Genomic DNA, 15,398 nt, shown 5'->3' with positions numbered 1-15,398 from the left:
TTGTAACATCTTATTAGAATATGCAAACACTGATTTTTACAAATGTTTTTTCTTCAAACACAATTGTAATTTATGTTTTTGTGTTTGTAGAAATTGCATGAATCTTAGTCATATTTAAATGTCAGGCATTATTCCCTACCAGTAGTAGCACTGATTTTGCAAAAACTGTATAGTAAAATCTTACCTAATACAGTGGAATAATTGCTAGGGTTCACTTCTTGTCTGTAATTCAGGAGAGCTGATTTCCCTAGCTTCTAAATAATATAATGCAGTAAGTATTTACCATTTTAGTTTTTGAGGAATATAACCTTCTTTACATTTCTTGCCAACTTAATATAAGACACCACACTAACATTGTATATGCTCTAGGAGGATCAGGCCTGTGCCACTTGCCTTATTTTGGCCTGTTCTAATGCTGCATATGATAGAGAAGTATCTGCCTGGGCTACTCGAGCATTCTTCAGGTAAGTTTTAATTCTGTCTGTCGTTCTGAATGTTATGCTTAGGATCACTATGGTCACTAAACACGTGTACAGGCTTTTTAACCTGCTGCCAGTTCTTGTGCAGGTGTTAAAGTCAGTGAGCAGTTTTCAGTAGGTTGTGAATAGTTGTTCTTCATTAAATTCAATCACAAAATCTGAGACAAAATGTGGATTGTAACTCTGGAGTTAGCAAGGAAAGACGTAGCAAAGTGTTCATGTAACACTATAGGATAGAGATTAATAGAAATTACTTGTGGATGATAGAAAGACAACCGTGGGTCATCTCAACTGTGCCCTTCTTTCCACTTCCCTGTAGAAACAAACTTTGAATGATGCTAAAGCATAAGTCTAACTTAGGAATTGGTAAATTTCTCTTTAACACTGTTCTGGGGTTTTAATTTCCCATTTTAAAAGAACCCCAGAATTGCTGTTAATTCTCAGAGGCGTGAAATTTGAATGAGCTGTGTAGGACATTCACGTTGAGAATTTTTGGTTTTGCAAACTTTAGGTATGGTGGAGAAGCACAAATGAGATTTCCATCAGCTTTGCCTCCTCCCAGCAACGTTGGACCTATTTTGGGTTCTCCTGTTTCTCCAGGTATGTAGCAAGCATTTAATAATTTTGGACAGGTTTTTTTTCCTTGATCATGTTGTTTTGTCTTCTCACAAGTACTTGTGTTCTTTTTGTCTGAAATAGACTGTGTTTTTCACTTACTAGCTAGTTAATGACAAGAGCTTTTTCCATTTCTCTTTAGTGATTTTTGGATTTAGTGAGGGCTTCGTTTTCTCAAAGGATGTGTCCATATTGCATATATTCTGTTAAAGAACAGTGTGAAGAGGGTATACATTTGTTACTTCCAGAGTCATTTCACCAGCTCAAGAACAACTTATCAATAATGTATTTCAGACTTCATGAAGCTTAGCTGGTTGCTATGTAGATATAACAGTATCTTCCTACATTATCATTGCCATGCCTCTACAGATACTGCTTGTGAGAAGGAAGAAGAAATTTGATCAAGAAATGAGCTAGTCATTTGGAGTGATTTCTCTCTTTAAAAGCTCTGTCTTCAGCATTTGGTTTCTGCTTCAGTCTACAGTGCCACCTAAAGAGGAGAAAAGTGCTTATTTTTTCCCCTCAAAACTTGGTACTTCTTGGAGTGAAGGTCTTTTTGTACTTTCAGATTCACTTAAATTTCTACAATTGCTGTCCCTTAATATGCATTACTCAATTTCAGATTGGAAAGGTTTTTAAAAAAGAAATTGATGATGATGATGATTTTGAAATTGTGATTGAAATACTGAATTAAATTAGTTACTGTTTTTATCTAGAACTCATTAATGTATAAAATGCTCTTCCTTCATCTGACATATGTCATTCAGTTTTACACAACAGACTTGGGAAATAAACTTGTTTGCCTGGAATCCAAGAAAATTCCATTTCATTACCATATTTTGACAAGTATCCAAATTCCTAAGTGTTGGAGAAAAGTGTTGTGAACTAGGATGAAATTGAGGAAAAACAGTTGACCCTGTTTTTCAGAATTCTTAACTACTGTTAAAACTCTAAAGAGGAATGACTAATGAATTAGTGGCATCACTTTCCAACCCTTTTTGGTGTGGAACAGTAACAGTGTGGGCAAGAGCTGAGGCGAGGCATAAAAATGTAAAATTAAATCTGAGTCGGAGGGAACAGTAGCTATGGGAAGAACAGGTGCTAGGAGCAGAATAAGAGTGAAATTAGGTTGTGGGGGAAATGGCAGTAAGCTCTGTAGTCAACAAGGAGACTCATTTTAGGACTAAATATGTTTTCCCAAGTCTAAATGTTTGCTTATTTTTGTCGTTCTGTCATAAATGCCTCTTTCAAACCTAGTATCAAAGCAGATGTTTCCATTTTGCTTCAGTAACAGGTCCAGGTGGAAGATGGCACCATTCTTCTCCTACTACTTTCTCGGTTTGCTCAAAGGGTAGAGAACTGTCATGTGAAATTAAGATTCTGATGTTGTGGATGTCCCATGTGGTGGGTCAGACACTGCTGACAGAAATTCATTCAACCACCTCATAATTTTGCATGTGAAACTAACATAACAATAATGTTAGCATTAAAAGGCCAGGTGCCATTTCCATCTTTTTCCCACTGTTGCAAGTCTAGCCATGCATTTGCATGCTGCTTTTCTGCAATTCTGTGCTTTGCTTTAGCACACATGACGAGGTGCTCTGAGAACGTATTGGCACTGTGTTATCCTTTGTGCTGTTGTGTGTTGCCAAGTTGAGAGAACTGTAGCAAATTAGGCAAAATTGTATCCTTTGATAAAAGCCAAATTTTGAGAGTGCCAGTTTTTTTTACCTTTTCTGTGATACATCACCTTGTTTGCTAATGGTATGTGGACATTTTTGTAGAAGACCATATATGCTCCTGATATTTTGATGTCTTAAGTTAGCTGTCCAGACTTAATTTACAGGAAGAGATGAAGTATTCATGGCTGAACTTGAGGCTGTGGACAGCCTTAGACTTAGTGTTTTGAGTTAGTAGTGTTGCTGAGTGTTGCTGTAGTGTTTGTACATCTGTCCCACATAAAAATGAAAAGTAATACTACAAGTGTTCGGCATTCAGAAGGTGAGGAACAGCAAAAAAATATGTGGGCAATATTGTATGCAGTGCAGACAACAGATGGTGTGCAATAAATTAACACGTGAATGCTGGGAAGAACATGTTGCTTCAACGGCTCTTGAAGGAATTGTATCCATTTATTTGACTTGTGCAGTGCTGGTTGATAAGAAGTGAGTGCAATTTGATACTTTACTATAAACAAAACATTGAAAGTATTTTATTTAAACAACTTTGCTGCTTTTGCACAGATACTTTACGGCATATATTTAGGAGGGGGCAGTTTTGGATTGTGTTCCACAACCTTACCTTTATTTTTTTTCCCTTCTTAGGTACCCCTTTGACTGTTGATAGTCCATATTCTAATCCTAGCATTTTGACACCTGGGCCAGGTAACACCTTCTTCTCTATTTTTATTTAATAATTTTTAAGTTTTTAAGGCTTTTTCATTGGCATTGAAATGAGTAAAATTTACCTATTTTTACCCTAGGTATACAACCTCCTGCTATGTCAACTCCCATTTTTCCTGCTGGAAATTCCATGTCTCACCCTGGTACATCCATTAGCGGAATGATGGGTCCTGAGATAGTATTTTCTGGAAGACACAATGGCATCTGCATATACTTTGCCCGGATTATAGGGTGAGGTCTTTGTAAAAAGAGATTCTGTCACTCAATTTGTTTCATAGTTTTTCACTAATATGTGCATATAGGTGGTGCATTCGATATTAATAGCCTTTAAATTGGAAAGTAGTAAATTTTAGTGTTGTATTTATGAAATACCTGTCTATATAAAATGTTGGTTTTGCATCTCTTTTAATAATAGTACATTCAATGAATCCCTAGGGCAGGAAAGTTGCTTAGATAGTAAGCCTGCAATCAAGTGCATTAACAGAACTCTGAAATCTCCAGGTTTATTTTTCAAACCTATGAGTTGTGTGTTTTAAACTACTACTGAAGGAAAAAACAGAAATGCAGAAGGACTTAAAAGATCAAAGTCCTAATTTAAATAATTTCTGTGAAGAATGTTTAGTCAGAATCAGAAGTCAGAGCAATGAAGCATGACTAAAGATTCTCTTACCTTGGAAGTTGAGCCCTAAACAACCCAAGCAAGAGCAGAGTTCTGCATATGTTGGTGATCTGTCTTCATGCTGACTGGGAAAGAAATTTTTGTTATGAGACTTGTTTGTTTACACTGTATTTCCAGGGAATTATTTATAGTATTTGAAAGCATCAAATTTAATTTAATTAAAGTTTTTAGATCTGGAATTTTGCTAATTATTTATATCTACACTATTCATTATTATATAATGCCTAGTTTTTAGAATATTTAGTTTTCATCCAAAATTAATCCTTTTACACTTTTAGCTTCAAAGTTTTACCATTTCTTTTTCAATAAATTATACATAGAAGACTTACAAAAATACTTGGTTAAATGACTTGGCTTTGTTTTTTTTTTTTTGTTTTGCAGAAATATTTGGGATGGCAGTATAGTCGTGGAGAGAGTTTTCAAAAGTGGCAATCGAGAAATTGTTGCAGTATGTAAAAGATTATTCTGTGTTCTTAAAAGTTTCTTTTAGTATTTAAGTCCTTTTAAACTTCCATTCTTAGTTATAAACTGTTCGGTACAAAACCCATTATTTGCCATGTCATTGTTTTCTTAAGTACTGAGCCCTTAACTGATAATTAGTTGTCTTTTAAAGCTCTTCTTTTAAATATTACTTTCTAAGAAACCAAACTAATTTAATCTCTGCTCTTAATTGGCAATGGCCAGTTTTCTCTGTGTTTATTGATGTCACTTAGTTGATACCCACTTAAGGTTTCCGAATGCTCCCTCCAGACAAACCCTAAAAATAAAATGCTTTAGTGGTTTGGGATTGTCACTGCAGTTGTGGAAGGACATAAAAAATTTTCATCATTTGCCTAACTAATATCTTGCTGTTTCATTTTTTGTCTTTTCTGGCTGTGGCTGTTAATAGAATCCAGTGCTCAATCCTTGTTCTGGCTTAGAGTTGGAAGTAGTGAAGCATAGCTGATTTAGTTATCGGGGGCAAAGAAAGTAGCATCTTGAATACTGTGTATCTGCAGAGGACTCCTGCCTCTTCACATGTATGCTGCCTCACTGAATGTGATATAATTATGTTGTGTTGCTGTGATCTGTTACTAGCACACAATTTATTTGTTGTACCCTCTTATTTGTATTTTCAGTGATGTTAGCTTAAAACTGAATTTTTTTTTGAAAAATAAATGTGAAAGCCCAACTTTCTGTAAAGAAGTTTGCTTTCTTTTGCAGATAGAAAGCAGTGTTCCATCGCGTATGCTGGAATGTGTACTACAAGAACTAAAAGGTTTACAAGAATTTTTGGATAGAAATTCACAATTTGCTACAGTAGGAGCACTTGGAAACCCAAGGTATTATTAATTTTTAATTCATTAATTTCGGTGAATTTACATGTGGTATTTAATGTCCAGCTTTTGAAAAACTACCATAGGTGTTTTGCTGAGTTGAAGTGTTTGTATAGTCTCGTGCTGCAACATTTAGATGCTAAGAATTAGTTTGTTATATTAATCTTTAAGGGATTCAGCATTTCTAATCATATTAGTGTTTTGTTTTGTTTTGTTTTGTTTTTTTAATTGCAGTTTCAGCACACCAGCCAATCTACAGCAGAGACTCCTGGGTTTTATGCGGCCTGATGGTGGGAGTTCTCAGCAAGTCCAGCAAGAACTCCAAAGAAAATATCATGGTATGTAATTGTTTTTGAGCAGGAAGTATGAAGGAATGGTGCATTTGGATATTGCCTTTCTCACTTTTCTTGTTAAATCATCTGAATAAAAAGGCCTTTTTTACACACAAATTTTATGTTAAATATCATGCCATTGTTTTGCACACTTACCTCTCCTTTTTTTTTTTCCTTCCTAATGTTCTCCATTATGGATAAGTTTTTTTAATCTCCTCACTACAGTACTTAGTAGCTGCAAACCCGTTTATATTTACAAGATAGGATTTACTAAGCAGTTATTTTATGAGATGAGTGAGCATGATGTCTTTATAAAAAACTACTGTAGTGCAGATTTCCAAAGGTACAGTCATTGAAACTAAACTTTGTTTAGAAATATCAGGTCTGTTACACAGCCCATTTGAATTCTTGTCTTCTTATAGTGCAGCTTTTGCCCAGCACTTGCAGGCAAGTTGGGAAATGTTGTTACTGCATATATGGAATTGAGAATGTTTGTGGTCCACATGCGTGTAATCCTGGGCTTTTAATAGTGTAAATATAAACATTTTCTGTAAGTCACTATGTAGGATTTGGTAGATGTTTAATAATTTTATTTTTTTAGTTTTATTCTTCACTGAGTTCATTAATTCTTTCGGATTGCTGAATGACACAATGTAATTATTTTTAAGCTCATTTGTGAACTGTAGACACCCAAACACATAAATTGTTGCAATTATGTTCTGCCTATGTTATAAGTATGAAAACATTATCCTTTCAGTTCGTATAATACATTTTACCAGATTTAAATGTTGTAGTTTTTGGAGTAGTTGTTGCTTTAAAGATAGTGTAGATAGTATTGACCACAGCTGTAATTGTAACTGTTTTCTCTACAAGTAAATACAGATAATCAAACAAAAAGGGAATATGTATGGGTTTAATTTGATTTCTTTTATGTTCAGCAGAAATACATTTATACCTATTGAAACAAAAGTAAAAATTTAAGACTGATGTGTAAATCTAGTGCACAGGAAACCATACTTGTTTTTCAGAGAGTACGATTCCTTTGTTGCATAGTTTGAAATAAATGTTAACGAGGGTTATTTGTTTTGGGGCAGTGTTAACATGGCATTTATCTCCCAAGAGAGCTAGGCAGCATTAATCAGCAGTGGAAGAGAAAAAAAGATAAAAAGTTAAGGATATGGTTACTGAAAGTCTTCAAAAACTTAAATGCTTATTTGAAACATGTGGAACAGTTCTTGCTGACAGTCTCTTGTTTTCCAGCTGAGGCACAGCTAACTGAGAAGAACTCACTTCAAGGCATCCAGCAGCTTGTTCGCAAAACCTGCCAGGCACTGGCTTTATGGAAGTTGCTATGTGAGCACCAATTCAGTGTTGCTGTAGGTGAGCTTCAGAAGGTAAGATCTGGAGAAAGCAATTTAAATTTGTTTGTACTAATCGGCTGAATTTCTTTTGCTACATAAGTATTCCCAAGGGATTGTTACTGAAATTAATTGAGAAACATATGAATTTTAAACTACACACAAATTTTTTTATACGTGGTCACAAATGTTTAAGAGACTGACATGTATTGACATAATCAGTCAATTTTATGCAATTGGAAGAGTCACTAACAATAAATTGTTCTACTTTAATTGATAACTAATACTGAGTCTCATTTATAAATTACTGTTTTTTTACCTTAAGCACATTCTGCAGAATGTTCTGAAAAGAATAGACCAGCATATTCCAGCCAAGTAGAATTCACTCTTTGTCTTAGTCTTGGTGAAAGATGGAGAGCAATGGGGTAATAGAGTCCTTGCTCTTCTGTGTAAGTAGGGTACCAGAATGTACCACAGAACAGTTGGAATGAACTACTGGAGATCACCTGTCCCCTTAAAAATGGGAGTAATAATATAATTGACTCTGAAAGCAGGGGTAGCTAGAACAGATCGTCCACAACTGTTTCCAGTAAGGATTTTAATATCTATAAAGGTGAAAACTCCACAGTGTCTCTGAGCAACCTGTTCCAGTGTTGAGCCACTTCTAGAGCAAGAAAGATTTCTCTTCTATTCAGGTGTAATTTCCTTAGGTTCAGTTTTTTACCATTGTGCAGTGTTATTGGTTATCACTAAGAAAAACCTGACTCTGCATTCCTTATACTTTCTCAAAAATATTATTAAGTTCCCACATACTGTCCTCTAAGCCTCCAGGCTAAATGATCCCAGTTCTTTCAGACTCCTGGTTTGTAAATAAGGAAACTTGTAGAACAAAGGGTGCTACTGCTGTGCACCCTTTGCTGATGTCAAATTTGCTGCCAATCATTGGAAAAAGCTATTCATTTGAATAGTGGGCATTTTCTCCTAAAATGTGATAGGATTGTTTGAGAAGTTGTATTTTTTGTTCACAAAAATAATCATTTTAAAGCCTTATAGAGGCAAAGAAGTTGTTGTTCTTCATAGTGTTGCATTGGGGAGCTTTGTCCAACTTACATTTGTGTTGGACAAGGAGCTAACTAACTGTTTAACAAATAAAATGTTCTCCTTTGTCTTCAGTAGATTTAGAGTTTTTGTAGCTGTATTATCATGTTGTTAGTATCATCTCTAGACACCACATAGACCCTACGTAGACCCTACTGGCAATTATGTGCGCAAATATTCTAATTTTAAAGAATTAGAGACCTTCAGTGTAATTTAATCTTAAAAAGCATAATGAGTTCAGACCTCGAACTTTCCATATTCCTGCTTTTATTGAATCTGTCATTTTTATTGTTCTGAATATTAAAAACTTTGACAGTGTCATAGGATATGCATTCTGACAGTGCCCTGTGAAGTAAAAGGAGCTGTTAATTCCATTCTTACTGTCAGAGATCTGAAACAGAGGGACACATAGTGAAGATGGCAGAGGAAGTCTGTTAAGAGGAGTTTTCACTGTTCTTAGGCATCCAGCAAGGCCTTTAGTAGTAGCCTTTGCTTTATTTTTTTTTATTCTGCTATAAAATTTGTATTTTAAATAATGTATTTCTCTGCTGTACATTGCAGTCATCGGAGTTTTGTATCTTTAATTCTTAGAAACAGTTAATTTTGCTGCTGGAACATTCAGACATTTCTAAACAGGGTCAAGTAAAAGATTTGGTAAACCAATAAAATTCTGTCTCATCTTCAGGAGCTTCAAGAACAGCTGAAGGTTACTGCTTTTAAAGACTTGGTGATTAGAGATAGAGAGTTGACTGGAGCACTCATTGCCTCTCTTATAAACTGTTACATCAGAGATAATGCAGCTGTGGATGGAATCATTGCCCATTTGCAAGATATCTGCCCTCTTCTTTATAGCACTGATGATGCTGTGTGTTCAAAGGTAAGTGCACTTTCAGATTTTTACAGCACCCAAACACAACTTGAGAACATAGACAAATGAGATACATTGGGCAGCTTGTAAGTCATTATTATGCTCAAGTAGTTTCAGAAGCAGAAGAAGATGAAGTTAAGTTGTGGGCATATTTTCATCTTTTAAGTGATTAATGCTGAACATTACACAAAAATTATTTGATGCATTTGCAGTTACTTTCATAGTCTCTTAACTCAAATCTGATCTCTAATCTTAACTCTGTCTTCTTTATGTTGATAAAATGTTGTCTTATTCCAGTCTTTCTCAGCATAGTATCTTGGTTTTTGTCCATTCCACAGTTTACTGGAATTTGTGGCATACAATTGTGTTTAAGAACTTAGGTCTTTGAAACTTTTAAAATAAATGTGAAACAAGTAACTGGTGAGGAGAGAACAGGAAACCAGTTGGTTGTCTTCAGCTTTTCTAATGCTATTGTAGCCTTTCTGCTGGAAACTTACTGACCAGAGAGTGCTTTTGAGAGGATGATCTTTTATTTTGTTTCAGCTTTGAAATTTAGAATAGTAGTTCATTGACAGTATCCATGATCTGTTTGTGATGTGCTCATGTTAATAATTTCCATTTTTTATTTGTTTTTAGGCAAATGAACTTCTTCAACGATCTCGACAAGCTCAAAGCAAAATGGAAAAAGAGAAGATGCTGAGGGAGTCACTAAAAGAGTACCAGAAGATCAGCAATCAAGTAGACCTTGCTAATGTTTGTGCACAGTACAGGCAGGGTAAGAGCCAATCACTGATCATGCTGAATAATTTCATGGTATGCTTTCATGCCATCTTTTCTGTTTGGTTTTTTATTTTTGCTAACTTTCAACTCAGTTTTGTAGTTTTTTACCATAAACAATTGCTTAATAAATCTTAAAATGTGCCAGCCTTTTCTTTTTTAAAACCTTGCTAGATTTAACAAGCCAACCAAGAAATCCTTTTCTATATTGAAATAGTCCCATGTATTTACTTCATATTGCAGTTCTCATTTGTTTCATGTATGTGGTTGAAATATTTCACTAGATTCTATGTAAGCAGAGTGTTACAGGTACCTTTTATACAAAATATGCTGTTTGAAAGATGGTTCTGAATCCTAATTAGTGTGGTATATCAGTTATATATACATTTAAATTATGTAACAGCTAAGAAATGGGCCTCTGTACAGTATTATATATTATGCTGTAACTTCCCTGTAACTTCTATGTAACTCAACTTCAAATTTGCATATAAATGCCACAGGGTGGGAACAGGTGTAGATTTTAAATTATATGGACCAGAGTGAGTAGTGTAGCATTTGCTTGAGAAATGTTTGATGTCACTTACCATTTTGTTGTGAATTCAATACAGTAATGAACAGTGATATTTGTTTTGGTTTTCCTAGTGCGTTTCTATGAGGGAGTGGTAGAGCTCTCTCTTACAGCAGCTGAAAAGAAAGATCCCCAAGGTCTTGGCCTTCATTTCTATAAAAATGGAGAACCCGAAGAAGATGTTGTTGGACTCCAAGCTTTTCAAGAAAGGCAAGTTTTCAGAACAATTTATTATGATTATATGAAGTGCTTTATTTCATGTGACTGGGAAAGTAGCTCTTTTAGGCAAGGAGTGCAGGGTAATAATAAACAAGCATTTTATGATAAGGGACAAAGTATAAATATTTTTGCCTATCATGCTCCCCTTGATTATGATTAATATGGCAGGAGCTTAATCTGAAACAGGGGGTAATAGATGCAGAAAATATTGTGATCAGAAGACTACAGAAGTACTTCTTAGAAAGACGAACAAGAACAAACCAGATTGTGACATCCAGCTGACAATAAGCTGACAATATCCTTTAAATCTTAGTAACTGTCTACAAAGACAGTTACTAAGATTTAAAGCTGTAAAAATTATTTTATAGACAGTTGCAATGAAAATTATGAGGTTTTTATTTTCTTTTGCTCTGTTTACAGATTGAACAGCTACAAGTGTATCACTGACACCCTTCAAGAGTTAGTGAATCAAAGTAAAGCTGCTCCTCAGTCTCCCAGTGTACCCAAAAAGCCAGGTCCTCCAGTGCTGTCATCTGACCCCAACATGTTAAGCAATGAAGAAGCTGGACATCATGTAAGAAACTCGCAAAAAAATCATGACTGCACTCCAGAGAACAGTGTGATTTGAAGGGGTCTAGAATTTATTAATTTAATAAAATTGTGGAGTAGTTTAATGAAGTGAAGGTTTGTCATGAATTGGCCTCAATATCTAGAGCACCCATAGAAATTATGACATGCAAATAATGTGAACCTAAGTATTGTCTCATAGTTATTCGGGACTTAAAGTAATGTAACCACTTTTCTAATAGCAGTTCTGACCTTTTCTTCCCTTAGTTTGAACAAATGCTAAAGCTGGCTCAGCGTTCAACAGATGAGCTCTTCAGTATTGCACTTTACAATTGGTTGATACAAGCTGACTTGGCGGACAAGCTGTTACAGGTGAGCTTGTCTATACACAGTGAACTGGGAGACGTAATAATGCTTAAAAGGCAGGGAAGAGCAAGAGTATAACTGTTATCTTTCTGATGTCTGCAGGTTACTGCCCCCTTTTTGGAGCCCTATCTGGTGCGGATGACCAAGATTGACCAAAACAAAGTCCGCTATATGGATTTACTCTGGAGATACTTTGAAAAAAACAGAAATTTTAGTAATGCTGCTAGAGTCTTGGCCAAGTTGGCTGACCTCCATAGGTATGAATTACATGTGCTCTATTGTACATATATTGAGGTAACTAGGGAAAAACTAAAAAAACCAAAATCAAAATATTTTGTTTAAATACATTTTAAAAAGGAGGTTTTCTAAAAAAAACTAAAAATAGGATGTGTTAGCTTTAACATAGGCAATTACTGGAAATCAGTGATATTGTTTATTTTTGTATTATACATTACTTAACAATGTATTTCCTGTAATTACAACTTATTAAGTGGCCAGTTCTTATTGAGAAGTACACTAGAACTGAGCTTGCAGCAAAGGTGGGGCTATGTGGTTGGATTGCGTCATGCGTGATTTACTAAAATCTGGAAAAGGCACATATTACTTTGCAGAGTCTAGCTAGAATATAACTAACCCTCAAATAATTATATTAAGTACTCATTTTATTATGAATATTTATTTTGCAGCACAGAAATTTCTCTTCAGCAGCGTCTTGAATACATTGCACGTGCCATTTTGAGTGCCAAAAGTTCCACTGCCATATCCTCTTTAGCTGCAGATGGTGAATTCCTACATGAACTAGAAGAGAGAATGGAAGTAAGAAAAAATACTAATCTAAGTTACACTGTAAATGCATTATTTCACTTTGTCTCATTGACACGTAACAGTTTTACTACCAGTTCTGTATAAATGGATTTATTTGCTTTCATCCTGCAAAGTTAGGCAGATGAAAATGGACTTAATGGTGTAGGTGGCAATATTTCTACATTTAAATAAGCTAAAGTTAATTCTGGGTGTATTTTTAAACTATGATTAAATTAATTGAATCTTGAAATACTGAATTTTCCTTTTAAACAAGGTTGCAAGGATCCAGCTTCAAATCCAAGAAACATTACAGCGGCAGTATTCCCATCATTCTTCAGTACAAGATGCAATTTCCCAGCTTGATGCTGAGCTGATGGATATAACCAAGGTGATTGAAATTTCCTTGTGTTAAAGTCCAGTTTATCAAATTTTGGGAGGAAAAAATGTTTTGCAAAGAATGATTCTATATTGACTAGGAAAAGTAATAGGCAGTTTATCATTCCTGGTCTCAATGTCTGTTACCCTGGACTGTAATTTTCTGTATTGTAATAGTACAGATAATACTTGCAGTCTTTAGTATTTTTTTTTTCTTTCATATGTTTAGCTTCAGTATGACATCTCTTATATTTCTTCACTCATAGAAAAAATTAATGGACAATTAAGTTTTCATTTTAAATTCATATAAAATTTAGTGTTGTTTCTAAGAAATGAAACTAAAGTTAGCAAAAAAAAAATTTAGTGGTTGATAACAGTTATGTTGCATATTTACTAGTCTGTCAGACAAAATAAGAAACAACTGATTTTTAAGATTTAATTTGATCCTACATGAAAAGTAAAGGTTGGTAATTTTTCTTTCAGCTGTATGGAGAATTTGCTGACCCTTTTAAGCTCTCGGAGTGTAAGCTTGCAATTATACATTGTGCAGGTCATTCTGATCCTATCTTGGTGCAAACTCTCTGGCAGGAAATCATTGAAAAAGGTAGGTCTTAATGGAGTAGGAGTTGTGATATCTCTCTCATCCTTTACCATCAGTTAGTAATTCACTCTCTGTTCCTGTTGTTTTTGATTGTTTGGAGGTTTTTTCCCCTCTTGGTTTTTGGGCTCAAGTTTACCGTTTTGCTAACAGCATTGATCAGAGATCTAAGGGAAAAGCTGTGTGGTGTGGGTTTTTTGTGGGGGTCTGGAATGTGGTTTTGTTTGTTTGTAGTTTAAGTAGGTTTGCATGGAACTCCACAGAAGCATAAAGACTTAAAAATGTACATGCAAACACACCAGAAAAGGTTGTATTTTTACTTCCATGTGCTGATTTTTTTGTTGACAAGAGTGTAAGATTTTAATTTATTATTTATAAATTTAGGTCCCTCAGTGTAATTTTGTATAAATGTGGTACTTTTCCTGAAGTCCTCTCTAAGCATTTTCTTTTCCTTTCCAGAGTTGAGCGACAGTGTGTCTCTGAGCCCTGCTGACAGAATGCAAGCACTTTGTCTGAAACTGGCATTGCTTGGAAAGATCTATGCTGGCACACCTCGCTACTTTCCTTTAGGCAAGTTGTTAGCCTGCATAGTAAATAAGCATATGTGTTTGATGGATGAGTTTCAGCTTTTTTTTATTTTACTCCTAGAAAAATTTTAAACTAAGAAATGTTTCTCAGTTTTTAATCTCAGAAGAAATGGGAAATAAATGAAGTTTAGGTGGCAGCAGCAGTTATTTTTGGATGGCTGTGCAGATCCCATTTTAGAAAGTAGTAAAGTTTGTTTGCATCAAAGCACAAAGTACAAAATGTGTATTTATACATTTAAGATTTTAAGCAAGCACATTTATCTGCTGTCTCTTGAAATTCTATATGAACCATCGGCCATCTGAAGTAGATTCTGAAAGTTATTCGGGAGATTTCTGGATAGTTTTTAGAATTTCTGATTTTCTGACGCTCATATGTTTTGACAGTGTGCTGTTATATAAAAACCTGGCAAATATATTGTTCAGCAGTAAATCTTTTTTTATTTTATAATACTAAAATAATGTGCAACTAACATTAAATATGAACATTTTGTGCTGACCAATACACTGTTAATTGTTAGAGACACTTAAACAAGCTTCCGGCCATTCTAGCAAAGGTAGTCATAGTATGTGTTTTGTTTTTTAACAAAAGTTACTGAATTTTTCTCAACAGCATAGTTGCAAGGCAAAATGGTAACAAAGTACTACGTATGAGTAATCCTTGCCATGCACTGCTGATAGTAAATTACTCTTAAATGCCTTTGTTTCATAGACTCCCAGTAACAAGTTGGAATCTGAATGTTCCCTCATTTATGTCCTCCAGATTTTCTAGTGCAGTTTCTAGAGCAACAAGTCTGCACTTTGAACTGGGATGTAGGTTTTGTAACATACATCATGCAAGAAATTGGAGTGCCATTGCCAAGGTTGCTTGAAGTGTATGACCAGCTGTTCAAAGCACGGGTAAGGAAAACTGCACAAAATAAAAATTCTGTGTTCAACTATTATCAAGGTCTCTCTTTAATGGGAAACATGAAATAATATAAGGAAGGATATAACAAAATATACATTCAAAACTTTGCTTTCTTTCCTCAAAGACTTTTAAAAAGCTGCATTTTCTCCCTGTGAATAAAATCTGTGGATTTTATTAATTTCAGTACCAGAGCATGATGAGGAAATTTGTTAATTCTTTTAGTTCATCTGGAACTAGTTTAGGATAAAATAGGATTAGAATTCTTGTGTTGCAGAAGGAACAGCATATATTGAGTATATTAATTTTATTTGTTTCTTAATAATGATTAAAATTTGTTGTATTACTAAATCTTCTCTGATCCATTAATGCAATAAGCAAAGAAGTTTGACTTTGTGGAAATGGAAAACTGAGTTAAATTTATGTATATTTACTATATAATTTAAAATAATGTTTAAATGTAGGCCTAAATATAGATGAAAGTAG

The 15,398-nt window shown here is 34.6% G+C and overlaps 1 protein-coding gene across 2 annotated transcripts in view; it reads left to right on the top strand.

Moving 5' to 3' along the window:
* The window catches only part of NUP155 (nucleoporin 155), a 28,780-nt gene that overhangs the window by 11,360 nt on the left and 2,022 nt on the right, over positions 1 to 15,398 (top strand). Inside the window, exons 15-34 of one of the 2 annotated variants that reach the window (XM_063179894.1) lie at positions 370 to 464; positions 991 to 1,079; positions 2,383 to 2,445; positions 3,419 to 3,478; positions 3,577 to 3,727; positions 4,557 to 4,623; positions 5,379 to 5,497; positions 5,726 to 5,829; positions 7,084 to 7,217; positions 8,965 to 9,156; positions 9,784 to 9,922; positions 10,567 to 10,702; positions 11,132 to 11,285; positions 11,546 to 11,650; positions 11,747 to 11,901; positions 12,331 to 12,460; positions 12,723 to 12,836; positions 13,307 to 13,427; positions 13,881 to 13,991; positions 14,769 to 14,905. In XM_063179894.1, the coding sequence (XP_063035964.1) occupies positions 370 to 464; positions 991 to 1,079; positions 2,383 to 2,445; positions 3,419 to 3,478; positions 3,577 to 3,727; positions 4,557 to 4,623; positions 5,379 to 5,497; positions 5,726 to 5,829; positions 7,084 to 7,217; positions 8,965 to 9,156; positions 9,784 to 9,922; positions 10,567 to 10,702; positions 11,132 to 11,285; positions 11,546 to 11,650; positions 11,747 to 11,901; positions 12,331 to 12,460; positions 12,723 to 12,836; positions 13,307 to 13,427; positions 13,881 to 13,991; positions 14,769 to 14,905 (2,376 nt within the window). The remainder of the gene's footprint in view (positions 1 to 369; positions 465 to 990; positions 1,080 to 2,382; positions 2,446 to 3,418; positions 3,479 to 3,576; positions 3,728 to 4,556; positions 4,624 to 5,378; positions 5,498 to 5,725; positions 5,830 to 7,083; positions 7,218 to 8,964; positions 9,157 to 9,783; positions 9,923 to 10,566; positions 10,703 to 11,131; positions 11,286 to 11,545; positions 11,651 to 11,746; positions 11,902 to 12,330; positions 12,461 to 12,722; positions 12,837 to 13,306; positions 13,428 to 13,880; positions 13,992 to 14,768; positions 14,906 to 15,398) is intronic. The other variant, XM_063179895.1, reaches the window with a different exon arrangement.

The sequence above is a fragment of the Melospiza melodia genome, chromosome Z (assembly GCF_035770615.1).
Source record: "Melospiza melodia melodia isolate bMelMel2 chromosome Z, bMelMel2.pri, whole genome shotgun sequence".
Lineage (NCBI taxonomy): Eukaryota > Metazoa > Chordata > Aves > Passeriformes > Passerellidae > Melospiza > Melospiza melodia.
This window is presented reverse-complemented; position numbering and strand designations above follow the sequence as displayed.